At 43.8% G+C, this 24,341-nt stretch overlaps 11 protein-coding genes across 11 annotated transcripts; 3 read left to right on the top strand and 8 right to left on the bottom strand.

Annotated features, from left to right (window-relative positions):
* Nucleotides 1-656: 656 nt before the first annotated feature.
* EAF01_005632 (uncharacterized protein) lies at nt 657-866 on the bottom strand (the record flags this gene model as incomplete). The annotated part of the gene is made up of 1 exon (XM_038913886.1): nt 657-866. The coding sequence occupies one exon, from the start codon at nt 864-866 to the stop codon at nt 657-659; it is 210 nt and encodes a 69-aa protein (XP_038770335.1).
* Nucleotides 867-1,511: 645 nt separating this feature from the next.
* EAF01_005631 (uncharacterized protein) lies at nt 1,512-3,431 on the bottom strand. Its single transcript, XM_038913885.1, has 5 exons — nt 3,154-3,431; nt 3,048-3,075; nt 2,698-2,895; nt 2,494-2,628; nt 1,512-2,394 (listed from the first exon to the last, which is right to left on the bottom strand). The coding sequence occupies exons 1-5, from the start codon at nt 3,219-3,221 to the stop codon at nt 2,245-2,247; spliced, it is 579 nt and encodes a 192-aa protein (XP_038770334.1). The 5' UTR covers nt 3,222-3,431; the 3' UTR covers nt 1,512-2,244.
* Nucleotides 3,432-5,560: 2,129 nt separating this feature from the next.
* EAF01_005630 (uncharacterized protein) lies at nt 5,561-6,828 on the top strand (the record flags this gene model as incomplete). Its single annotated transcript, XM_038913884.1, has 2 exons — nt 5,561-6,004; nt 6,091-6,828. 2 exons carry the CDS (start codon nt 5,561-5,563, stop codon nt 6,826-6,828), a joined length of 1,182 nt encoding a protein of 393 aa, XP_038770333.1.
* Nucleotides 6,829-7,117: 289 nt separating this feature from the next.
* EAF01_005629 (uncharacterized protein) lies at nt 7,118-11,221 on the bottom strand (the record flags this gene model as incomplete). Its single annotated transcript, XM_038913883.1, has 3 exons — nt 7,118-9,177; nt 9,229-10,985; nt 11,043-11,221. 3 exons carry the CDS (start codon nt 11,219-11,221, stop codon nt 7,118-7,120), a joined length of 3,996 nt encoding a protein of 1,331 aa, XP_038770332.1.
* Nucleotides 11,222-11,699: 478 nt separating this feature from the next.
* Nucleotides 11,700-12,782, top strand: EAF01_005628 (uncharacterized protein; the record flags this gene model as incomplete). The annotated part of the gene is made up of 1 exon (XM_038913882.1): nt 11,700-12,782. One exon carries the CDS (start codon nt 11,700-11,702, stop codon nt 12,780-12,782), a length of 1,083 nt encoding a protein of 360 aa, XP_038770331.1.
* A 325-nt stretch (nt 12,783-13,107) lies between these two features.
* Nucleotides 13,108-15,223, bottom strand: EAF01_005627 (uncharacterized protein; the record flags this gene model as incomplete). Its single annotated transcript, XM_038913881.1, has 5 exons — nt 13,108-13,305; nt 13,389-14,475; nt 14,531-14,723; nt 14,775-14,902; nt 14,961-15,223. 5 exons carry the CDS (start codon nt 15,221-15,223, stop codon nt 13,108-13,110), a joined length of 1,869 nt encoding a protein of 622 aa, XP_038770330.1.
* A 540-nt stretch (nt 15,224-15,763) lies between these two features.
* EAF01_005626 (uncharacterized protein) lies at nt 15,764-16,705 on the bottom strand (the record flags this gene model as incomplete). Its single annotated transcript, XM_038913880.1, has 1 exon — nt 15,764-16,705. The coding sequence occupies one exon, from the start codon at nt 16,703-16,705 to the stop codon at nt 15,764-15,766; it is 942 nt and encodes a 313-aa protein (XP_038770329.1).
* A 1,076-nt stretch (nt 16,706-17,781) lies between these two features.
* On the bottom strand, nt 17,782-18,165 carry EAF01_005625 (uncharacterized protein; the record flags this gene model as incomplete). Its single annotated transcript, XM_038913879.1, has 1 exon — nt 17,782-18,165. The coding sequence occupies one exon, from the start codon at nt 18,163-18,165 to the stop codon at nt 17,782-17,784; it is 384 nt and encodes a 127-aa protein (XP_038770328.1).
* A 1,227-nt stretch (nt 18,166-19,392) lies between these two features.
* EAF01_005624 (uncharacterized protein) lies at nt 19,393-20,669 on the bottom strand (the record flags this gene model as incomplete). The annotated part of the gene is made up of 5 exons (XM_038913878.1): nt 19,393-19,809; nt 19,868-19,983; nt 20,032-20,283; nt 20,504-20,543; nt 20,592-20,669. The coding sequence occupies 5 exons, from the start codon at nt 20,667-20,669 to the stop codon at nt 19,393-19,395; spliced, it is 903 nt and encodes a 300-aa protein (XP_038770327.1).
* A 36-nt stretch (nt 20,670-20,705) lies between these two features.
* On the bottom strand, nt 20,706-21,233 carry EAF01_005623 (uncharacterized protein; the record flags this gene model as incomplete). Its single annotated transcript, XM_038913877.1, has 2 exons — nt 20,706-21,018; nt 21,109-21,233. The coding sequence occupies 2 exons, from the start codon at nt 21,231-21,233 to the stop codon at nt 20,706-20,708; spliced, it is 438 nt and encodes a 145-aa protein (XP_038770326.1).
* A 967-nt stretch (nt 21,234-22,200) lies between these two features.
* On the top strand, nt 22,201-24,215 carry EAF01_005622 (uncharacterized protein; the record flags this gene model as incomplete). The annotated part of the gene is made up of 6 exons (XM_038913876.1): nt 22,201-22,204; nt 22,252-22,550; nt 22,627-22,729; nt 22,789-23,382; nt 23,437-24,008; nt 24,087-24,215. 6 exons carry the CDS (start codon nt 22,201-22,203, stop codon nt 24,213-24,215), a joined length of 1,701 nt encoding a protein of 566 aa, XP_038770325.1.
* Between the last annotated feature and the right edge of the window lie 126 nt (nt 24,216-24,341).

Below are 24,341 nucleotides of genomic sequence, written 5' to 3'. Positions count from 1 at the left end.
TTTTCCTGTATATCATGCTTAGATTCTCAACGCCAAGTAACATTCAATACATAAAGCACCTAAAAAGCCATTGATGTTTTCATGCAATCAGCTTCCAAAGCGGGCGACACTATCACTCCAGATTCCAACTACATCAATAAAGTCCCCTCCAACATACATCAGCTTCACCAACAAGATTCATCAGCACTTTCATACATCTTCATCATCTCCTGACCACAAACACTCTGTGCCCCGAGTATCTCCCCCCCTTATCCTACCTCTATCCAACAAGTAATACCCACTCACTCCCCACTCAATAGCAAGCACGAGGATCAATACCACAATACATATATGGGTAAAAGTATTATATTCAACGCTAGCTATAGCCACTTTCCATTGCAACACCTCAAGTTCAAGTTTCGCTCCTCAAAGTATCAATCTTTGATCCGCTCTAACAATCCATTCATATTCGAAAATATCCATTTGCTGTTTCCTTCCTTTTTTGAGATGATTTCTCCCACAAGAAACAAGTCATCCAATTTGATATTTCACCATGTTGATTGTATTCCTACCCAGACTAAATTTCGATTATTTGACGCGTCTTGGTTTAGATGCAGACCAGTGTTGCCATTCTTTCCTTTGATGGAAGCAGTGGCTCTATCGTTGCCATCTGTGATCTACTTATTCCCTTTCGTGCCACTTCCAGAACCTCCATCACCGTGGGATCCACCATCCTTTTTACCATCATTATTACCAGATCCTTGATCAGGCTTATAACCCAAGGCATCACGACATGGCCGCCCACTTTTCCCGTCCTTCCCGGGCCCACCGCTTCCCTTTCTCCCGTTAGGAGCACCGCCAGAATTAGTCCTGGTATTTCTCTCCATCTTGACTATAACAAAGACTTGTTATAACACTGAGTGTATGAAAATAGATCAAGTGATAAATGATACAAAATACTGAAATCCAATGTATTGTTGAATAATGAATAGTATCTAGATAACCCACCGAGGAGAAACCCGAACCATTATGTACATGATCCAACATCACAATCGGTCTCCGTACAAAGTCCCAAAGAATTTACCTTCCTGTACATTAGTAGTAAAACAGCCGATTTACACGTACATCTGCAAATCGAAGACTGTAGAAGAGCATGTTCCGGTCGCCAATGGGTACTACCGGCTTGAAAAAAAAAAATGGTGATGAATGCGTAAAGACAGGATCTGGGTTGGGAATGGCGAGAAACGTTTGAAGGCGAGTATATGTTCATACGTCCATTGTGCCTAATAAATGCTTTGAGAGAATGCGTGCGGACTTCAAGCACAAGCTCAAGTTGCTGTGCGAAATCTTAATGGAACCATTGCCTTTCGTTATATCACAGCTTAGAGGGAACATTAGGGCCTCCCTAGCAGGCCAAGTAAAATAATACTCTTCAGTTGAAACTAGTCGTTGAACAGTGTATCGCGTATATCAAGTCACACGAGGCGGAAAACGCATGTCAAGTGCCAGAAAAAAGACAAAAAGATAATCAAATCACTTACATCGATCACAAATTCACAGAAAAAAAGCACGCACGCATTAAACATCAAATATAAGAAGAACGCAAGGATCATTGCCACCTATTTACCCATCCATTAATACTCAGCCATTGTAAAATAAAAAAGAATGAACGCCTCAAGTGTATTATTGCAATATCAGACCTTAGAAAATATCTCTTGATAGACTACGCCTATTGCTATTACACCTTACAAAAATGCGAGAGTCCATTCGTTCCTTATTCTCCAAGCCCTCCCTGCCCCACACAACCCGCTCTGACGCAAGGAGCAATAATGAGGACGAACGGACGTAACGCACGCAGCAAGCACCCTTATGATTCAGATCCATTCTTGACCGCACGCATGAAAAAGAAGATGAGAGGAAACAACAAAGATCTTGCGAGAAAAAAGACAGACACAGAGAAGAAACTAACGTGGCACAATTTGCGGAAGAAAAGAGACATATTTGTCCGTTCGTATCCCCTGAGATATGTGTCGAAACCCAGATGTGTAGTAAGAAAGAAGTGTTCGGTATTGGTGCGAGAAACTTGAAGATATTGGTCCATGTATTATCAATCAAGAGGATGATAGATTAATATGTCGATGAAGAGCCATGCACTTCGTAACAATTCCTTCTCGCTAGCATGAACCCGTCACCCAACCGAGCTACTTTCGCAGTAAAATAAAATCCGATCGCATTAGAGAAAGAGAAGAGTCGATAACAGTAGCTTTACAGGACAATGCACTTCTTCTTCTTCTCCTTCTTGGTCAAGAGTGCAGCACGTGTGGCATGTTCAAACACCTCACGGACACCCTCATTGGTCTTTGCTGAACACTCAAGAGACTTGTAAGCACCAATCTTATCAGCAACACGTTGAGCCTATTGAGAGAATTGTTAGCATGATTCTTCCATTATTCAATCTTGTTCTCAGTCATGCGGTCCGTCTTCAAGCCGCGCGGAATTTTGATGTATCCTTACCTGATCTTCTGAGACCGGGGTTTGGTTGGTCTTGTGTAATTCCTCAATGGTTTTTGGGTCGTGGCGCAAATCCTTCTTGCATCCAACGAGGATGATTGGGAGGCCCTGGCAGAAATGGAGGACTTCAGAGATCCACTGTTCAGGCACGTGTCAGCAATCGTCTCATCATGATAATAGCAGATGGAATCATCTATTGAATCGTACCTTCTCCTGAACGTTATCAAGGGAATCGGGAGAGTCAACGGCGAAACAGATCAGGATAACGTGCGAATCGGGGTATGATAGAGGTCTGAGACGATCGTAATCTTCTTGTCCAGCCGTATCCCATAGAGCCAACTCAACGTGCTTTCCATCGACCTCGACATCGGCGACATAGTTCTCAAAGACGGTTGGGACGTAGACCTATAGTAGAAGATGCATCAGTTATTGGATCTGATGATATAGTGATTTTTCATCAACAGCTTCGATGCTTGCCAGTATCAACAGATAGTTGACGCGATGGCAGCGTTGTGTTTGATTCGCATATAATTCTCAGGAGTCGGTGTAAGGCTTACCTCTGGGAAGGTTCCCTTGGAGAAGACACTGGAAGATTTGTTAGTGGATATAACTTTTATTGATTTGATCAACTAGAAAACCGTTGACAGGTAGATGGGTACTTACATCAACAAGCAAGTCTTACCGCAAGCACCGTCTCCGACAATAACGAGCTTTCTTCTAATTTCCGCCATTTTGGCAAAGGGTATGATAAGGTTTGTTAAAGAGAGCGACTGAGTGAAGTTGTTGATTAAATTGTTGTGTATGTAAACTGATCGTATGGGTCGTTGCAGATGAAAGTTCGTTAATTGGAAAGGTTGTTGAAGGTGGAAATGAGTTCAAGAAGGCAACCTCTGGAGAAACCTAATAGCTAGTCGGTTCCAATGTTATGGCCTTATGATTTGTGATTGAAATTATCAGGCCGCTAATATTCAACTTGGCTTGGTTACTATGGGAATCATCTAGCATCAATAAAAAAATTCTGGGCTGATGCGGTGAATCAAACCGTCAATGAAGGGATGGGATTGGATGGGGAACAGCATGAGGAATCATTCAAGAAATCTTGAATGCTTTACGATTCCAACGATTGGATACATTATTGCTTATTCTACCGTACTAGAGTTCACATAGGGTGTGTTTGTCTCTATTGTAATGGATAGGAAGGAGGCAGTATTCAATTAGCTGTCTAGGTGGCTGGAGGGTAGAAAAGGGAGCATCCATGGATTCTGTTTAATTCATTATCTATCTATTTTCCAATCAAACAGTTGGACATGAGGAATACTGCAGATCAATACTTATCATTGTTACTGCAGGTAAATCTCAGATACCTCTTGTGCTCATGCTACTACTGTATTGTCTACTGTCTACTCTGTACTGTCTGCTGTCTGCTGTCTGCGAGGGACCATCTAATATCAAATATACATCAACACACTAACTCACCTCAATCATAACCCTAGCCATCAACTAAAGGGGCTACCAAGGTTCATACATTAGTATCTGCTAGGGAAGGTGACATGCTGTACAGAGTATTCTCCACGTATTTTATGCACTCCTACTAGACCATACTATCATTCACTCCACCAACCTCACACCATGTCACCATGGGTAGGCAACAAAACGATTGATGACAATGAACAAGGAAGTACCTAAGCCCTTCGACGGTTTGTTTACAATTCTGTCCCTACGAAATATATTAATTGCTTCTATTGATTTTTTTTCTTATTCCTTTTTGCCCTGTGTGTCTTCCTCAGCATCGGTGTATGTAAAATATCAAGAGGACTTTTTCGTAATCCTTATATTGGATAACTTATTATTCATTTGAGCCACCACATCTACTAAATATTGTCCAACATCAAAGGAATACTTTAAACATTATATATATACAATCGGGCGCTAGCGACAATCTTCCACTGCAACTTTAAAATCAATACAGTATCGTTATTGAATGATAACTGTAAAGATAGTGGTGAGTTAGTGGTGAGTTAGTGGTAAGTTAGTGGTAAGTTAGTGGTAAGTTCTGATATGCTTTCTTGGCAAAGTCCTTCTTTCTTTCTTTCTTTCTTTCTTTCTTTCGTTGCTTCGTTGCTTCGTTGCTTCGTTCTTTCTTTCTTTCGTTCCTTCCTTCTTTCCTTCTTTCAATTCCTCTCCTGACTCCTGAGTCCTGACACCAAGCTTAAAAGTCTAGTCTAGACTTGACGGGACAATGAAATGACTAGTATATAGTTTGGCTCGTACACTTGCAAAACATGACTCTGATTACGGATGCTTCCTTCTACGGAGTAGGGTTTCTATCAGGCGTATTTACAGGCGTATCGTATCACCGCATACATCCATAGTATAGTATCTCACACACTGTATCACAACATGAATGAATGCCCTTCCAATTGTCAAGGGTTGAGTTATCTAAACTTCTCTTCCTTTCATGAAGATGAGCACGTCCCCAGCTTCAGGAGATATCCGTCAAGTTTACGCACTTCATATGGGGCTGAGCCCCTAGACAATCTGCGCCTCACTCTTTCATTCGCGCCTCGTTTCTTTTCTACCAGGAAAGACAGGACTGCGATCAAGAGTCACAAGATTTATGGGTATTCCGATGTGTTCTTCTTCTTGCTATGACATCTGTCTTCTCTCCACCCACCCTCTTGATGTCATTCCGACGTTTTTTGAATACAGAGTACGATCGAGGTCATATTTGAAAATCCATTGTCTGGGGAATTCAATTCAACAACTCATTCAGATAATAAGATACCTAATCAATGAAATCTGCCTCACGTGCCGTGTCCCTGAAACTTATAGACAATGTTTGGATTGGGAAAGCCTCTCTTGGCACATCAACATATGATCCATTAGCCCCTGAACCAATAAAACCCCAATTCGAGCCCCGACTTTGCCACGTGACTCTCACCCCGATCAAGAATTATGCACTAACCCAAAAATCACTAGCCCATTATCAACGAAAGCTCCATCCAAAAAAAGTTGAACTGAGCACCCTCACCACCACCAAACGAATTCCCCCCTCCTCTCCCCCACCACCATGCAAAAAGTCATTCGGCGTACAATCCTCGCCGAAAAGCAAGCCTCCCGCCGGCTTGCAAAGAGGCAGCGCAAAAATGAACTCGACGCTTTTGCCCTTCGGCAGGATAGGATGAAGCAATGGGGTGCGGAAAATCTAAGAAGGATGAAGGAAAATAAAGTGGTGCGAAGGGAGGATTGGGAATTGAATGAGTTGGCTCCAAAGAGAGATGTTGGCTCGCAGGTTGAGACGTATGGAGCCATCCCGGCTCATTTCACTGAGGTTCCAGTTGCGAGGAGGAAAGAGATATTGGAGATATTGGATTTATGGGGAGGGAAGAAACATCTGAATATTACGGCGGGGGATAGAGTGGTTGTGATCTCAGGGCGGGATAAGGGAAAGATTGGGAAGGTAGAAAAAGTTGACAAACAGAGGGCGGAAGTTACCTGTGATGGATTGAATATGGTATGATTTGTGATCTTTTGTGCCTCCATCTCCAATTTACCCCCCACCATGGATCTTTCATTGCTACAAACTAACAAAATTATCAGATCGATATCGCAGTACCCAAATGGATGTTATCAGACTCCGAGCAAGACCGTCGTCCCACTCGATCCGTTCCCCAAGGCATTTCCCTGAAAAACGTCAAACTAGTATTTCCATACACAGACCCTGTGACCGGCCTAACGCGCGACGTCATTGCCAAAAAGCTTGCCCACCACAAGATGTTCCGAGACCGACAAGCCCAAACCGTCAAATGGCAGCGCATAATCCCCGGTGCCGGTGACCGTCCCAATATTATAATTCCATGGCCAAAAGTCGAACCTCGAGAAAAGAAAGACTATGATTGCGATACCCTGCGAATGGAAGTTGAAGAAAAGACATTTGTACCTACGCTTCTTACGCCGCCGATGCCCGGGAGTGTGATTGATGAGTTGAGAAATAAATATTCTATATTCAGGACGAGACACGATCCCGAATACGTAGAGAGAAAATTGGAGGAAGATAGACAAAATGAAGCAAAGAAGAAGACAATTGTATCAATGAGGACGCCATTGAAGGAAATTAATAAGAGAGAGAGAGAACTACGAAAAGCAAAGGGCAAGGGTAAACTTACCAGAGGCATGTTATTGAAGATTGGACAGGTAATCTCAAGGAGGAGAGGAACGATCATGAGACAGGTGGGTGTTAGCACTGATGGAGAGGCTGGAGTCACAGAAGCGGGAGAAGTCGAGAGTACTTCTACACCTACATCTACGCCCACAGAGCCAGTCCCAGTGGCTGCTTGATGATCATGCATGTATATTATTATGTATTTGGAATGAAAGAAAAATGTAAATATATGAATCGTAGGCATATGGACCTTTCAGGTATTCGTGGTGTTGTAGGGTGTACAACAAAATCTAGAGCACATCACTTTCAATCTATTCCACATGCACAAAGTAGATTTGTAGGTGCTTTGCCTGTGTAACTTGAAGCACTCTGCTGATTTTCTCCCACTGATGAATGCACTTCAGAGCGAGATTCCTTCAAAAACACAACTTCATCTTACTAAACTACCCACCCGGCGAACCCAAACTACGTACCCAACAAGGTCAATTTTCCAAACGCCGAAAGATGAGGTGCCTCCTTCTTCCTCCCCGCCGCCTGCAAACTCTCCGCATACACCGCATCACCACCTACTGGTCTATATTCCTGACCTTCTGCGACTGCTTGTTCATTTGCATTTCCATTCGCACCCGCACCCGCATCCGCAGTACCAAAAACTTCTCCCACACACCCCTTACACAAAGCGACCACTTCTACCATACTCCCCTCAATCGCTCTCGCTCGCTCCCACATTCCTCTTCTGACGAGGCCTACGACCAATCTCTCGACTTCACCTCTCGAATCCTCCACACGCGTCATTAATCTACCGACACTAGCGACGAGATATTCCTCTTCGTAAACACTTCCCTTTTTACCTCTTGCTCTTTTCCGTTCTTCCCTTCGTCGATTTTTAGACGTAGCACGACTAACTCCCGTTCCCACAGTACCGACACTTCCATTACCGGTATAACGGGTAAAAAGCGAGCGATTTGTCGAAACGCGCGAAGAAGCCGCGACGGAGATATCATCTGGGATTTCGCCATCGCCTCCTCTTTCGCCCTCGTAGAAAGCGAGTGGGTCGGCGAGCGCTTTTTGTCTCAGTTCGCGGATGCGGGGGACTTGGGCGAGGAGTTGTGCTTTGCAGTCTGCTAGTAACTCGGTGCTTGATGCGAGGGCATCGCCGAGACCAGGGTCGATTACGCTTTCGAGGAGATCGGGTCGGGCTTTGAGTGCGATGAGGTGAAGGGCGTCGGCGAAGAAATATCCTTTGCAGAAGGTTCTGCAGGCGGTTTCGAGAGAGGAGAGGTAATCGAGTTGAATGGTTGCTGCGGCATAGTAATCTTTGCTTTCGATGAGGGCATCATACAATGTGCTTGCTAGCTCGGCGAGTGCAGAGCCGCTCATTGGGTTTCCATCTGCACCGCCTGTGAGGGCACAGAAAAGAGTTTCGCGCCATTGAGAAGGTCCGGAGGCGAGATAGCAAGATGCAGCTTTTGCGTAGTTGTGAAGGGATTCGTAAGCGAGTGCGGCTTCCTTGTAGGAGGATTTAGATTCAAGATATTGAGCGTAGAGGGCCGTAATGACAGCGAGAGGTTCAGGATTGTAGCGATAGATAGCTAAAGCAGCCTTGTAGAGAGCATGCTTTTGAGTATACTTTTGAAGTTCCTCGAACGCGTTGAGTTCGTGGAGGTGGTTGAGCGCTTTGGTGTGGCGAGATAAATAATCATCAATGCTATATTTACGACGTAACTCGGTCATTTGTTGTAGATTTTGCATGAAGGGAAGATATTCTCTGGGGTCCTTCTGCGATTGTTGAGCGACTAGAAGAGCAAGATCAAGGTTATAGAGACCAAGAGCATTCTCATATAATCGGTTGACATCCGCCAAGAAACAGATATGCTCAACTGCCTTATCAGCCATAGCCTCATCTTCCTTCATCAACTGTGCAACAACCAATAAGCCATCATCCAATGCAGGTGGATTTTTGCACACATTAGATGTGATGATGTTTTGTAGGTTAGTTGCAGTGCGAGTTTTGAGGACTTCGAGAACAGCGTCGCAAATCTTGTTAACCTTTGAAGTTTTGGTGACTGTAATATCGACAGGCTCTTGGGGATCGATAGCACCATTGGTGGTAGGTACTACATTGCCATTTTGAGTCACAACTCTTGTCTCTTTGTACATTGTTTGGGTAACATCTTCTTCTCTCAATGACGATAAGAACAGATCGATGTAAGTGATTTTCTTGACCTGGTCGATAAAAAGTGCAACATTTGACAAGAACTGCTCTGGAGCATGATCATATAGAATGTTCATATCCACTCGCTGCGTTCTGCAATGAGTGAAAGCCTTTCTGTAATTCTTTTCCTCGATAAGTTTTCGAATACCTGCAAGAACCATCGCACGAGGGAAAATAGTCTCCAAATTTCCACGCGGCATTTGTAGGATAAGACTAAGAGATGTTGGCATTGCAGTGACAAGTCGAGCTCCTCTTTCAATGCTTCGACATCTCTCGTCAATTTCCGGATCATCTGCTGGAACCTCAAGATCTGTTTGGTATTAGCATTGAAACATGTACAGCGAGGTTCGGAAATACGTACCATGAACTTCTGTGATGTGAACAAATTTGAGGAGATGGGTGGTGGTAGTAAATATAAGATGTGCCGGTGTAACTAAGAATGATGTACAGTTTCGGACCAGTAGGCGTGTGTTTGCAAACAAATGACCGTTACTAGACAACCCAAAAGCTATGCAGCCATCTCCATAAGCATTTGGACCGTCACCGAATGGTATGATATCGACCCAAGGTAATTGCTTGGAGAAATTGCAGAAAGATAAGGATGCATCGCCGAAAGCTAAGCTATGAAGGTCACCGGAGCTAGTTTGGGCGTATGGATGCATTGCACCATCTTCAACAAAGCTTGATAATATTGATACAGATGATGTAGGGTTGTTTTCAAGAGCTTTTTCTTTCATTTCACCAGGTATCTCAGTGAGATAGTATCCTTGAATAACCGGGCCAGTTTCGGTTCGACCCAAGGCGAGTATTTCATTCTTGGCACTGAATGTAATTTGTTGATAAATGGTGGATTTGATGGCAGAATCAAATGTAAATTGACCAGACAATGTCGGAGTAGGTGCGACCCGTTTGGTAGCATCTAATTCGAAAATTGAAATACCATCTTGATGTAGAACGGCAAGTAATGAAGCATCAGCATTGATGGCAACATCGATGGCATTGGATTGTATTGTGACTTCGTGATGACCCATAGGAGGTGGGACGTTTGCTACTCGGAAAGGGGTGACCATGAGATCTTGTCCATCAATAACAGCGAGCACTCCAAAATCGTGCGGTGGTGCCAAAGTACCACGAGATGTCGTGAAAATATACTCTGCAAGATCAATAGTGTCCTCAGCAACAGACAAGAATTTCAGCGGCTTTTCTGGGTGCCAAGCGACAGGATTAGTGGCAACCAAAGGAGCGTGATGGTTTCTAATCTCTTGCTTGAGGTACCAATGATAATTACCCATTGTCCATAACTGAGTGCAATCAGCCATCACAACAGCCAACACCGTAGAATCAGAATTCCAGGCTAATTTGATGTACTGATTAGGAAGTTGACGTTGCTCTTGAGTGAGTCGGAGACTGAATTCTCCATGTCGTAATCCATTACGCTCAAAAAATACTACATCGATTCTTTCTTCCAGTCGTTGAATGCCGGCGATCAAATTTCCAGAAGGTCTCCAGCTCAAAGCGCCTTCGAGACCATCTACGGGCTCGCTGACACTATCGAGTTCACCTTCTCTGGAATATACTCGAATTATACGACGGGCAGCTGATTCAATAGTAGATATAGCAAGATAAGCTCCATCACCTCTCCAGCTGATAGTGACACTCGAATCATCATTTGGACTCAGAACACCTTCATCAGTCTTCTCAGGCATAGTCGGATCTCGTAAAGCTTTGGCTCCTCTGCCTTGGAATTGGGTTTCCTTCTTACCCCAACCAACAGATACATGATTTGAAGCTTTCAGATCCTCTTTGGTCATGGTAATATCTGCAACGCCATCGAAGCTGCGACTCATCCAAATGACGGTATCTTCCTTAGTTGTGATTGCCAACAATTCTTCGTCAGGTGACCATCTTGCCGCAGTGATACCAGCATCGACTGAGCCCATAATTTCAATCTGACCTTCACCAGGTTGAGGATCTTCTCTAACGACAACGATGTCGCCACCTGCAAGAACAAGACATGTCGTCAAGCTATCTCCAAAATGATGAAGACTTAACACTTTGTCACAGGCCAAATCCGGGTTCGGTGATGGTGCTTCCCATGATGTGATGAGAGTGTCGTCACTAAAATTTTCAAATCAGCCAAATCCAAAGACGGCCCAATCAGGAAATTATATATACAGTGATTTTGAGGTTGTCTTGACTCTAATAAGTTGTATTACTGCGTCATTTTCAGTAGGACCAACGGTACAAACGACAGCATCATTTGCCAGATCCCACGCCGCCGCTGTTATAGGTCTATTCTGATATTGCGCAGGAGGCCTCCATTGCTCATATTGGATCCCTCTTAAATTTCTCATCTTCTCGATATTAATATTTCAAAACATGTGAAGATTAAAATTTATACAAATAAATCTCAAGTCATCCTTTTTGTTCAGGTAATGATTCGTCGGAAAATCGTATCCCGGTCATTTTCACAAGCCAGTTTTTTTCTTTGGTGCATTCTTCAGAATGTGTAAGCGAGAAACGCTAAAATCTTTAGTGTGTGACTTTCCCTGTAACCCCAGGTTTAACCAGAGGATTGGTGGTGAGACTTCTCTTCTTATATCTATCAACATTCCACTTCTCGGCCTATTTGATTCAATAGACATTCAATTCTTCTTATACGGCTCCTATCATATCAGTGGGATACTTGCGCATTGTAGACTTTATATCCTAATTCTCTCCGATAGATTTCTTGACCCCCTCAGATAGACTACAATGGATATCGCGTTCAACCAACACTCTCCTCATAACCGACGGCACCACCGATCTTCAACCAATCTCACAAATTTAACCATGGCGCCCCTAACTACCAAACTTCCTCCCTCAAATGACGATTATTTCCCCGACCATACATCCTATATTGACAATCGCTCTTCTCCTACAACCCCTTCCATTCTCTCTCGCTCCTCATCCCGCGTTTCCGTACGCAAACCCGCCCCAATGAATCTCTCTATCCCCAAATCAAAATCAAGTATTCACCTCGCTCCTAACCCTCTCACGCCCCGTACGCCCGGCCACCGCTCCGGCACAACTACACCCTCACGCCACTCACATTTAAGAAACACGATCGCCCCAGATAATCTAAAAATCAGTACATTCAGCGAAGAAAGCCCCAATGATTCAGATTGGCTTCTGCGAGCCGGCGCCATGATATCATCCTCTACTCGAGAGTCCAAGGGCCAATTATGGCTCGTCTCACGCGCAAGTTCAACATGTTTACAAAAGGATGAGGATGAAAATGCATTTGAGCGGGAGCTCGCCAGAGAAAGAGGACATAATAGCAGAAGAGGAAGTTTCGATGCGGATGATGAGTTCTCACCACTCACAACGAGACGGAGTTTAAGTTTTGGGCCTGCATACAATAGATCAGCAAGTAAATATGGCAGTCGAGCAAATAGTAGAATAGGGAGTCGAGCGAATAGCAGGAGAGGAAGTAGAGCGGCACCGATCACACCATTGACAGCAGATAAAGATGGAGGATACTTCGATACAGAATTCGCACATGAAGAATATCCTGCAGAGCCAGATTTTGTAGATGTGGAAGAAGAATGGCCTGAGGATGGTGACGAGGCAAGGAAAGACGAAGCAACGGTTAAGAAATTGGCTAGAGCGAGTAGACTGGGACTCGGAGGCTGGGTAGAAAACTTATTAGGCTGGAGTTTATTTGCTGTTGAAGAAGATGGAGAAGAAGCCGAATTCGATACATCAGATGAGAAGGAGAAATCATCATTGTCATCACGACCGTCGCGACATACTCTCGATGGGATGAGTGACACACCAGTTGCTGAGCAAATGCCACCACTTAATCCGAATGAAGCCGATGGATGGCATGATGCTGCTTGGCTTCTGAGCGTCGCAACTAAGGTATTACTATGAATTCACATTGCTATACCCTTCAGCCTTTCTTTCTACGATTCTGTTCCGTCTTATAGTACAGCTTTCATTATGAATTATAATAAGAACTATGGGCAAGTTCCCCATATGCATCAATACAACACGTATACATATGTGGTCGTGAAGATAAATATGTCACCAAAAGTCATGAAAGCGCCAATATCGCTCCTGCCCAATAATCGATCAAATCCTTCCCATTATTACTGCGCAGAACTTCCTTGCGCCGGAATCCTTTCTCCTACGTTCATCTATGTGTAGCAGTTTCCACTAAATAGTACTGCTTCTCCTCTCGCTTTCACCCGCTCGATTAGTCGGCAGTCAAATCAATGATTTCATCTTCGGCTGTAAAGATGTGTCGTCTTTTAACAGGACGCTCAAGGATGACTTCGGGCTCGTCTTCATCGGGTTCATCTACATGTTCGCGCTTCAGATTCACCTCAGATCTGGCCTGTCCTTCGACCTCTGCCTGCACTTCATTAACGACTCGTGAGATATCCTCTTGGACCTGCGTAGCGAGTTAGTGTTACCGACAATACGTGAGAGACTGATGGTCCAATTTGGATTAAATCTTTGAATGATAGCACATACCTCGACTACGTTCACAACGTTAAAACCCTTTGCTATGTCTCTTAATTGACCTAAACTTCTTTGGATTTCCATTAGTACTCGTGTAAATGGAGTAGCACCAGGCTCCAAAGCTACTTGGCCGATAAGGTTAGGTGTAGCAGGTGTGAATGGAAGTGCCGAAGGTCTCTGGTTATTGTTTTGGTTGTTTACTGGTTGCCCTTCTTGATTGGCGGTGCTTTTGTCAGACATTTCACCTGATTTGAGGGCCATAGCATTTGGTTTAAACATTGCTTCTGTTGGTGTCTCTACTGGCATTGCAGGTCTAGCTTTTGAAATGAAACTAGGTGCTGCTACCTGTGAAATCGATCCAAAAGCAGGAGTGATTGGATATCTGATCTCTCCTATGGGAGCAGTTGGCGTTGCTGGAAGCACTTTTGTGGATGACGCGAGCATAGGGCCAGTCGAAACTTTGGGAATCATCTGACAGAATTTCTGTGTTGGTGTTGTTGATGAGGAAAAGGCACTGGTGGACAAATTGCTCGTTGCCTGGTCGAACGATCTGCCAGTAATAACTGACAGCGGGGGCAGCACTGGCATTGACAAGAAGGCACCAGTTACCGGATCGAAGGACCTCCCTGTGATCACTGACTTTGTGACTGGTGGGGGTGGCGTGGCCATTTCAGAGACAGCTTTATGCTTTTGAGAAGTCGATGCTTGGACTCCTTTAACAGCACCCTTGTCAGGAACACTATGCCTTTTGGTTGTGCTTTCAATTAGGGCAGGATTTACTGGTACCCCGGGTAAAGGCTTCGAAGGCAAAGAAGGTAAAGGAGCTCGATTAACTTTTGGTGTCAATACCGGGTCTTGAGGAAGTATCTTAATTTTACGGTCAGTCTTTCTTGTCCAACTAGAAATTTGAAAATCCTTTGATAATCGGAGGTTGATTGTCAAAGAGCAGAGGACTAACAAGGCACTTACCATCATTTTCTGCAAAACCTCCCTTGACCTATATTTGAAATGGAATTCGGCAAGTGGCTTGCTAACTGGATCAAGATATTCAAGCTGATAGAACGTCTCCTGGTCCGGTATCTTTTGTGGTTTTCCAAGCCTGTTGTATTAGGTCAGCTTCCGCGTTGAATTATAGACCGTATCTTCTCACGTACTCTGTTGCATGAGTTAAAGCTCTGCCCTTCAACTGTTTTTCGTGAAACTTTGTATTTATTGGCATCGACTCCTGTTCCGGTGTAGAGATTGGTGTTGCCACCGGAACAACTTTACGGACACGCCAGACCTGGACTATGATTTCTCCGAGCTGCGAGACTTCTTTGGGGTTGTGTGAGAAAGGGGCGTCGTCTCCTATGGAATCAACATCAGCTATGTGCGCGATTGGGTTGAAGATCGGTTTACCTATTTGAATCTCAGAAAACTGGAATGGCCTCAACTTTGTGTTTCCGGGTTGTCTGAGGCGGTCTCCTGTCAAAATATGCGCCCAATTGTTCGGTTTGAATCCATTCTCATTGCAAATTACCGTTGAACTGTTGAAATACTCAGCTTAAGAACGAAGTTTAGCAAGATCTGGGTTCATCTGATTACCTCGTCTTTCTTCCATCAACTATAGCAAAAAACCCCAAGCAGTAATTTTTCTTCTTGTTAAACTTTGGAATCTTCGCAGGATCAATGAGGTACTGCAAACCAAACTTCGTACCCGTCTTGGACTCGATATAAACGGACATCTTGTGTTGAGGGCCATTTTGCGTGTTCCCATCCTCATTGTCGTCAAGATCGGGATATTCTGCTGAAATTTTGGGAGCATTGACTGTAACTCTAATAAATGGAACCCCAGGTAGAATCGCCATCTTGCAGATCTTGCTGGTGAATGGGAAGATTGATGAGATGATTCTTGAATGTATGTTGTGATTGATGGAAATGAATTACCTGGTAAAAATAAGAGAGTTACGCGACGACGCAACTGCCATTTTTGATTCATTGGGCGGAATTGCAAGCGCATTCTACCTGCCCTTCTTTCCTTTAGTAATCCTGATTTTGACAGGCTCCTTCAAAACGCATCATTGTCTTTTGTCTCTTGCTCGTGAAGTTCCATACTTTCAAGCCCATGATTATCTTGTAAGATTACATCTCGAATACCAGATTCATTGTCCAGATGACAGGCCTTTGATCACCATTTGAATGAAAAGTAGAGTTGGTATGTTATAATTGTTACCCATATTTATCTTGGAGTATCTCCTATGTTAATAATTGTCGATAACTCATCATATTCCACCATACGCTGCTGGTAAAAGACCTTCGATACACCAAAAAAGATATTTGCTGGATGTAAGCATCTCAAGTCTTCTACTTCCCCGAAAATAATGTCCTTTCCTTTCCTCGGCATTCACTCAATCCTTTCTAAGTGACTTGATAAATCCAATATCATAACTTGCCCTCAATTCATACTTCAAGCGTTCTTGATGTCTACGTTTTGCCATTGTATAAATATGCTTGATTCTCGTCATTTCTTGCTTCAACCATCTACGTCTCTCCAAGAGTCTGCCCCATTGTAGCTTTATATCTGCCATCTCAGTATTGGCAACACTCTTCTTGCCCGTATTCAAGCATGCAATGCGGTATCTGAACCATTTGATTTGGTCTTGAGCGGCCGTGGAGGTGTACTCTTTCTTGTACCTTCTGAAGTAAATCTTGAGCTGGGGCATATCAGCCATTGTCGTCTTGGCATGAATTGTTGTATTGCTCGAATGCAAATGCGAAGTTTTCCAGATCTGAGGGTAGCTAGATGGCTTGGCGGGCTCAACACTGGTGGCTTGCGAAGTATCGGTCTGCGAGCCACTGGTGACCGACCAATCACTAAGATGAACGGCGCTACATTGGGTATTATCGGTTTCCGAAGTTTCTACTTGTGTAAAATCGACCGGTGACGAGTTGCTTGGTGGATTGTTGATGGGTGTCCAGCCGCCGAATCGAGGAAGATTGGTCCGGATGGGTTCGATCTGCGAAGTATGAACAGCGTGCCAGTTTCCGTCTTGAAGGATATCAGCTTGAGCTAAGATATCAACTTGAGCCACGTTGACCCCTGAGATACCCGATTGTGCAGTTTTGAGGGCCTTCCAAGTAATGATTAGGGGATTCGTTGCTTGAGTGGTTGCAGTGGTCTTTTTATTGGCTTCGTACTGCGGAGCTTCATCCTCCTCGATATCGGTCGTCTCTACATCTGCATCGTACTCGCTTTGATGACCCATAATATCGACTTGCTCATCATTGAAATAGAGATCGGTAAGGCCATGGGAGACCGATCTGCAAGGCAAGACGAATGTGTAAGCCATGAGGAATAAAGACTGTGTCTCATTGTCAGCTCGACTCAGTACGGTGCACCATAATCAAATACTGCAGCAGAGAGGACTTACTATATGATTGTTGCTGCTATTGTATTTGGAGATACATTTCAGTTGTAGGCCTTGAGGAATAAGAAGGTCAGGTCTTGGGTTTCAGCTTCGAGGTCTCAAACTATCTATGTTCCTTCCATGTCATTGAACTTTTCATTTGGGCATTATCGAGTGAATTCACTTTTCAGAATTTCCCTTCAATCTTAAATTTGGGAGGGGTAAGAGATAGTGAATGTCTATTTAACCTTTACCTCCAGATATTCATTCCAGCTGGAACTTTGAAACTTCGACACCTCGAAGACTATATTGGTCTATTCCACAGACTCCAATTTGACAAAGACCTCGAAAGCCCCTCAAAGCACATTGTCTTTTCCTATGCAGGATCATATTCTCTTTAGGGAGTTTGTTACAAAGATCGAATTTTACAACTATTCTGCCCGTTTCTCAAGATCACCAAAGTTGGTGTATTAAATGAAGTTCCCAGATCTGAGCCCATGAAGTCAAGCTTTTAGCCAAGGAACACCTCGAACCCACGCGCCATGCTTCGATTGATTCTCATGTTATTTTTTGCTTTATGTATCCTTCAGTGTTCATCTTCGACTGTTATCTCAGTGTTTTCTTTTCAGCCAACTACAAGGTTGGAACTACGGCTCAAGCAGGCAATTCTCGAGTCGAGAAAAGCTCCATCGGCATGTTATTTTTCGAGTTCTGAGCGGATTTCAAACCTCGGAAAAGCCTCACTCAAGATGCCTATCAAGTATTGCAGTGCCAAAACGATCTCATTGCTTTTTACAACTACCAACAAGAATCAGACAGCCACAAGCTGCCAGTTGGAAATCTCATCCCACATAACCATTATGTTTCTCATTCTATCCAAGCACTTCATCCCATTCTACGCAAATGAAGATCGTTGTCGCGTCTCTTTTCCACTCATCTCAAATCTTTTAGCCCATCATCCCACCTCCATTATACAAGGCTAAAAGATGTCTGTGCTATTTATTGAACGATGTTTGCCATCAAAAGAACCAATGACCAACCTCAGGTCGCTGGCCCAACTTCGCACATGTTGTTTTATATTCAAGCACAATCGACACTTCTTGCTTCTTAAACCACTCTTTACTCTTCACTACCCTCCTTTCCTCTTCAGTACCCAGCAAAAACTTATTCAAATGAAACACCAACATTTTTTCTCTCAACTCCTCCTTTTGGTGCAAAAGAAGTGCTCGTTCGTCTACTGCCGTTCGAACTTCTTCAGCGGCGAAATCTGCGAGGGGATGTCTGGGATAAGCAGCAACGAATGCATATCCAGCAGCATTTACCGCAGCCAAGTAATGGGGTATTGGGGGTAATGGTCGTGGGGAAGGTATAAAAACGGGTGCACATGGATTTAAGGAGGACATCGTTTTGAGAGGATACGATCGCGCTGATTTTGGTCTGCGTGAACTGTTGTCAGACCATTTATATCAGTAAATAACCTTGGATCGACTCATTTTGGTCTGCATAGATAGCTTACTAATAAAGCTACTTTAGGGGCCGAAGCTTGTGGGCAGAGGGGGAGTTCGAGATGTCTTCGGAGCCTGTATGCTATTACTTTGTCGGTTAGTATCGTACCAACTGGATTTTAGACTATGGATTTACCAAGTTGGGATTTGATAGAGATGACTTGAGGAGAGCGGTGGATCTGATTGCGTTGGGTTGGCCTGTCTGATACGTGACAATTTGATCTGATAGTACTTACAGACCGGACGGGTTTTGCTGTCGATTTCGAAAACGGGACGGTCAAAAAGTGAGGTGTCGGAGATGGTCTCGGTAAGTCGGCACTTTGAAGGTAGTGAATATGAAGATGAGATGAATCAGACGGGAAAGATAATGAGAGAGGAGAGTCATTGTTTAGGTCAATTTTGAGGTTTAGGAGGATTCGGATGATATTCTCGGCTCGTGGGAGCAAAAGAATGGGAAGAAATGGGTTTGGTGATGGTCTTTTTTGAGAGTATTGAGAGAGTTGGAGAAAATCGTGGAAGTTTGGGTATGGTATTGGTGGTGTTTGTCTGGAATATATTAGTGGAGCTAGAGGGTGTAATGGAATTCTTGATCTCTCTTGGAGGCGGTTTATTTTTGGGAATAAGCTGGATATTTGCTAGATTCTTGTAGCTAATTAAAGCATCAGATAGTCATGGTTGAATGATTCAACCGAATAATGAGTGTCCGTCAACAGACTACCAAGGATTTAGATCTTTCTCGACCCTTTGATGGTTCTGGAATCAGAAATTATTCCATCTGGCTATGGATTTTGCCCTGGCTTCATTCATCTCATACAAGATCACTTCTTACTGGTCTCTTCGCCACCAGGGTGTATACATAGGTAAAGAATACACTTTCCTCTTTCATTTCAACCTCTGGTTGTTTCTACACTTGATGAGATCATTTCCCTTCGCTTATTCAACTTGTTGTAACACTAGCTCAACATGAGAATCATACGTGCTCCTCACTTTGTGACAACAGTGATACCCACTGATATTACGTTGACTAGGCGGAGAAAGAAGAGGAGAAATACAGCATTACAGATCAATCATCTCTGGCCATAGGTGACGTGAATTTATTAACTCAATCTCAATAATATCTAACACTCAAGACTTCCCTTCTTCCAAACCCCTCACCTGAGTAACTCCACCCTTCAACCTCCTTACTTCCTTTTCAATTTGCTCCCGAAATCTCTGCTCAACCGTAACCAAATTCCTCTTCCACGTCCCCACCACTACCAAAACACACAAACCCGCCACTATCGCGCAAACTTTCATATCCTCGCTAAACGAATCCGCGTAAGCTTGTCTCACTGCATGGAGTTGCGTAAATGTCATTGAATTTGCTGAAGATTCTAACGAGGCAAGTTGTTCTCGGGTTACGATGTCGGTTAATTGTGTTTGTTGGGATCGACTGAGGATGGTAGTACTGGCTGCTATGCCGATGCTGCCGCCGAGGATGCGTGCTTGTGATGTGATGCCTTGGGCTACGGCGTGGTCGCGGATGGAGGATTCGTAGTTGAACTTTGGGATTGTTAGCTGATGAAAGTATGGTGAGAAATGGTTTAGTGGGGGTGCTTACTAGCATTGATACTGTTGATACTGTTAATCCGAAGCCTAAACCGACAAATACTAAAAAGCCATAGGTCTTAGCTTCTACATACTCGGTATTTGATAATGTAGACGGAGAAACAGTGCCTATAACACTTAGTCCAGATCCCGCGAGCAGAGTTAAAAATACTCTACTTTTTTTTCCGTTAAGCATTCCGCCTAGAAAACTCGCTACCGCGGTTGATCCTAACATAGGTAGTAATCTCAGTCCTGCGGTCAACGGACTCTTCCCATTGACAACCTGGAAGCGTAGCGGCAGACTGTAAATTACCACAAAGTAAGGAAATCCCATAAGTAAAGTGGTGGCTAGACCGAACATGTAGACTCTATTCTTGATGAGTCTCCATGGAAACGTCGTTGCGAGGTTTTCTTCCCACTTTTGATGCACTGTGAACTCCCAAGCGAACAGTAAGATTCAAAAGACTATTCCTACTATTAGGGGTATGAGGAATGGTGGTTTATTCCAAGAATTTGTTTTGAGTCCTGCTTCTTGGAATGCGAAGCCGAAAAGGATAGAAGCGAGGATTAGGATACACGCCCCAACAAGATCAAGTTGTCGAAGGGGTCTGCGTTTGGACTGATGGAGTTGAGTTTCATTTGGCCAAACCAGATAGAACAATATCAAAGGCACGATGCCGGTTGGTGCACTATGAATTTATTAGCTTTGGCTCTTTCTAATAGGTCGGTTCATTTACCTTCATCCAAAATATCCATCTCCAACTTGTGTACCGGGTAACGATACCTCCGATAACCGGACCAAGTACTCCGCTCATTGCAACCACTGCGCCCGCCAAACCTCCAATCCATCTTCACATTCCCAGGGGACTGATTTCAGGGAAGATAACCATGGTCAAAGAATACAGACCCGAGCCACCTATGCCTTGCAAAGCTCTGAATGCAATAAGTTGGTTCAGTGTTTTCGCGAATCCGCACGCAATTGAGAAGGCGGAGAATATGATGAATGCTGCAGTATATGCATTCTTTCGACAGGTAATATCACCAATTCTTGCGAATAACACAGTACAACCTAGGCAGGATAGGGTGTATGCGAGAGCTATCCATGAAATGGAGTTGAGAGAATTGAATTCTACACCGATGGTGTAGAGAGCTGTTGCTACGATACTGGTATCTAGCAGCGCGAGGAAAAGATCGGAACAGAGAATTTACAATGTTAATAAAATTCCAACAGTACAAGAAAGGTCGAGAAACTACCTGATACATAGACACACGAGCCTCCATTTGGGGATATTAAGACCATTTCCTTGCGCGTTGGGTTTAGATTCGGTAATGGGTTCATCGGAGGCTGAAAACTCCAATTTCAGAGCATTGTCATCCATTGTTTTCGAGGCAGGTTGTGCTGGAGATGATTCAAGTAGTCGTTAACATTTCGTAACATCCATCTGAAGTGACCATCTTATTATATAACCTCCGATTGTCTGGTGATTTAAAGCAAAGAAGGTTGGTGAGATTGAATCCGCAGGCGAGATTAGATCCGCACGCAAGTCTAATGACCGGGGAGATATTCCAACCGCTTCAGCCTCAATATAAGTGAGAAGATATTGAAAAGACAATAGATGGTCGAGAGAAATTGGTGTTGAACGGATTAATGATCAAGCAGAAGTGACTGTTACCACCATGGCTCAAGGAGGTGAACATCCATGTAACCGTTTGCAGGTGCGATCGTAGATTTTCTGGGGTGTGAGAATAGCGGATCGTGTGGGGTTGCATTCTCTACTACATAATACCCCCGGTGTGTGGTTAGATGATGAAGATCTGGCACGCGGAGGACGACTAGACCGTTATTAATATCCAATCGAAGGTTAACATAAATGTACGAAGCTAAACACATCAACCGTCTTATCTCAATGTTGGTTTATTCAAAGAAATCCGAAGTGGGAAAGTGTTCGATGGAATCCATGGCTTGCATGGTGTGATTACTCTGCGTTACCATTCGATTTTGACTCTTAACCTTGTACGCTGCCACCTCATTGCTGCTTTGCGGCCTCATAAGCTCTTACTGTGATGGGTCAAGCTAAACCCTAATGCAACGTCCAATTTGAACTACTCGTCGAGATCGGCCTGTCTTTTCGCCGTTTTCGAGGTTTATACACTAACCTTAACCTTACCTGAGATTGATTGCCTGATATTGGCCACCCAACCGCAAATCTTCACACTTTCGATATCAGAGCATTGAATTTCACCTGCCACATCTTTATCATATCCCTCCCAAACAAAAATCGAGACGGGACACTTGGCTTGGAACATCCAATAGCATCCCAAGATCTGAATTCACCGTTCCACAGCATGAGTGAAGTCTTACGCAACAGACGTCAGGCGTGCACTAATTTAGCCTAGGATTTCCGATAGCAAGAACGATTCATAAGTACTTAGTGAGGCCTGCTTCTCAGGTTTCAGCAACCCTGATGAGGTATCAGAGATTACCGACCAGCGAACAAGCTGATATGGCGAACGAAATTCTTAACAACGACCCTGCCTCCTCAAATGAAAACGATGGTGAACCTGATGTCAAACACGGGAATGTCAACGATGATTACGTTCAACGGTCAGAAGTCGAGAGTCTAAATTTGACTGCGATACCACCTGGAACAATCGATCCAATATATGAAGCAAAAGCTCGAGTTTTGAATGAAGCTGTAAGATTGGATCTCTCCCCACATTCAGATGGCTCTGCTCAAACGTAATGGACGCTGATCATGTGATGTTACTCAGATCCAAGATATTGGCATGGGATGGTATCAATGGCAACTATTTGTCGTGGTGGGATTTGGCTGGGCGAATGATAACTTGTGGCCAATTGTTACATCACTTATATGTACCTATTCAATCCCAGTTTGTCTTTTTCTCTATTCAGAAAGCTAACAACGAACACAGTCACGTCGATTACCAATGAATTCTCGCCCAAGCACCCACCTCTACTCACTCTAGCTCAAAATATTGGCCTTCTGGCTGGTGCTATGTTTTGGGGTTTTGGTTGCGATATTTTTGGTCGACGTTTAGCTTTTAATGCTACGCTTGGTATCACCGCCGTTTTTGGATTGATTGCTGCGGGTTCACCAAATTTTGCAGCTATTGGATGTTTTGCAGCTCTCTGGAGTTTTGGTGTAGGCGGGAATCTTCCCGTCGATTCAGCAGTTTTCCTCGAGTTCCTTCCTGGTTCTCATCAATATCTTCTTACTGTTCTTTCAGTCGACTGGGCTGTAGCTCAAGTTATTGCGAATTTAATTGCTTGGCCTTTATTGGGAAACCTCACGTGCCAAGAAGGTTTAACATGCACTCGATCACAGAATATGGGATGGAGATATTTCCTTATCGTTATGGGAGGTATCTCTATGATTGAGTTTTTCATTCGTTTCACGTGTTTTACGATATTCGAAAGTCCGAAATATTTGATGGGGAAGGGAAGAGATGAAGATGCAGTTAAGGTCGTGCAGGAAGTTGCGAGGAGAAATGGAAAACAGTCGAATTGTAAGTATACCTCATTCATTTCTTCTTGTCTTGAAACATACTAAACTTCTATAGTGACTGTCACCCGTCTTCAGGATTGTGGCACCCTTCCTCACATCAACGCCTCGGCAACCTTGTCAAGAAAACTCCATCAAATGGACTTATCTCATGTTCGTGCCTTATTTGCAACAAGGAAGCTGGCCTTCTCTACAGGTTTGATTATGCTAGTGTGGGCATTCATTGGTCTTGGATATCCACTCTATAACGCATTTCTTCCTTATATCCAAGCAACTCGCGGTGCTGAATTTGGAGATGGAAGTACATATTTGACGTATCGCAACTCTCTGATCATATCTGTGCTTGGGATTCCCGGCGCTCTTATTGGTGGCTACCTTATTGAGGTGCCAAGTTTGGGTAGAAAAGGAACTCTTGCTCTTAGTACGACAGCTACTGGAGTATTCTTATATGCTTCAACCACGGCCATGACATCTACTGCATTATTGGGTTGGAATTGTGCTTTCAACTTTTGTTCCAATGTGATGTATGCTGTTTTGTACGCATATACACCGGAAATATTTCCTACCAAAGATCGTGGTACGGGCAATGCTCTTACGGCGACTTCGAACAGAATATTCGGGATTATGGCGGTAGGTTTTCTCCATTTATTGATTTAGATTACTGGACCGTCAAAAAGTTTCCACGGACATTGACTAATCTTTTTGCAGCCTATTATTGCAATGTTCGCCAATCTCGAAACTTCGGCGCCAGTTTACACAAGCGGAGCTCTTTTCATTGCAGCAGGACTATTGGTGTTGATATTGCCATATGAAAGTCGGGGAAAGGCCAGCTTGTAAATCTGAAGTCTGAAGCCTGTATTTATATGATTATCTTACCTTTCGATCCTCTAGGGCAACACAATTCACGTTAGTAATCAGTATTAATCAACGATTCGGGTCATGGAAAGGAGCTCGCCTCATTTT

Source organism: Botrytis porri (genome assembly GCF_014898465.1).
Source record: "Botrytis porri strain MUCL 3234 chromosome Unknown BPOR_007, whole genome shotgun sequence".
NCBI classification, from domain to species: domain Eukaryota; kingdom Fungi; phylum Ascomycota; class Leotiomycetes; order Helotiales; family Sclerotiniaceae; genus Botrytis; species Botrytis porri.
Note: the sequence above shows the minus strand (reverse complement) of the source record. Positions and strands in the feature narration are given on the sequence as shown.

What these genes read in the sequence shown, in the direction of transcription:
- EAF01_005631 (XM_038913885.1), bottom strand. Translation starts at nt 3,221, where the DNA reads ATGGCGGAAATTAGAAGAAAGCTCGTTATTGTCGGAGACGGTGCTTGC. An exon ending in CCAAGGGAACCTTCCCAGAG is followed by an intron (nt 2,896 to 3,047) that starts GTAAGCCTTACA and finishes CTTCTACTATAG; the next exon opens with GTCTACGTCCCAACCGTCTT. An exon ending in CCCCGGTCTCAGAAGATCAG is followed by an intron (nt 2,395 to 2,493) that starts GTAAGGATACAT and finishes TTCTCTCAATAG; the next exon opens with GCTCAACGTGTTGCTGATAA.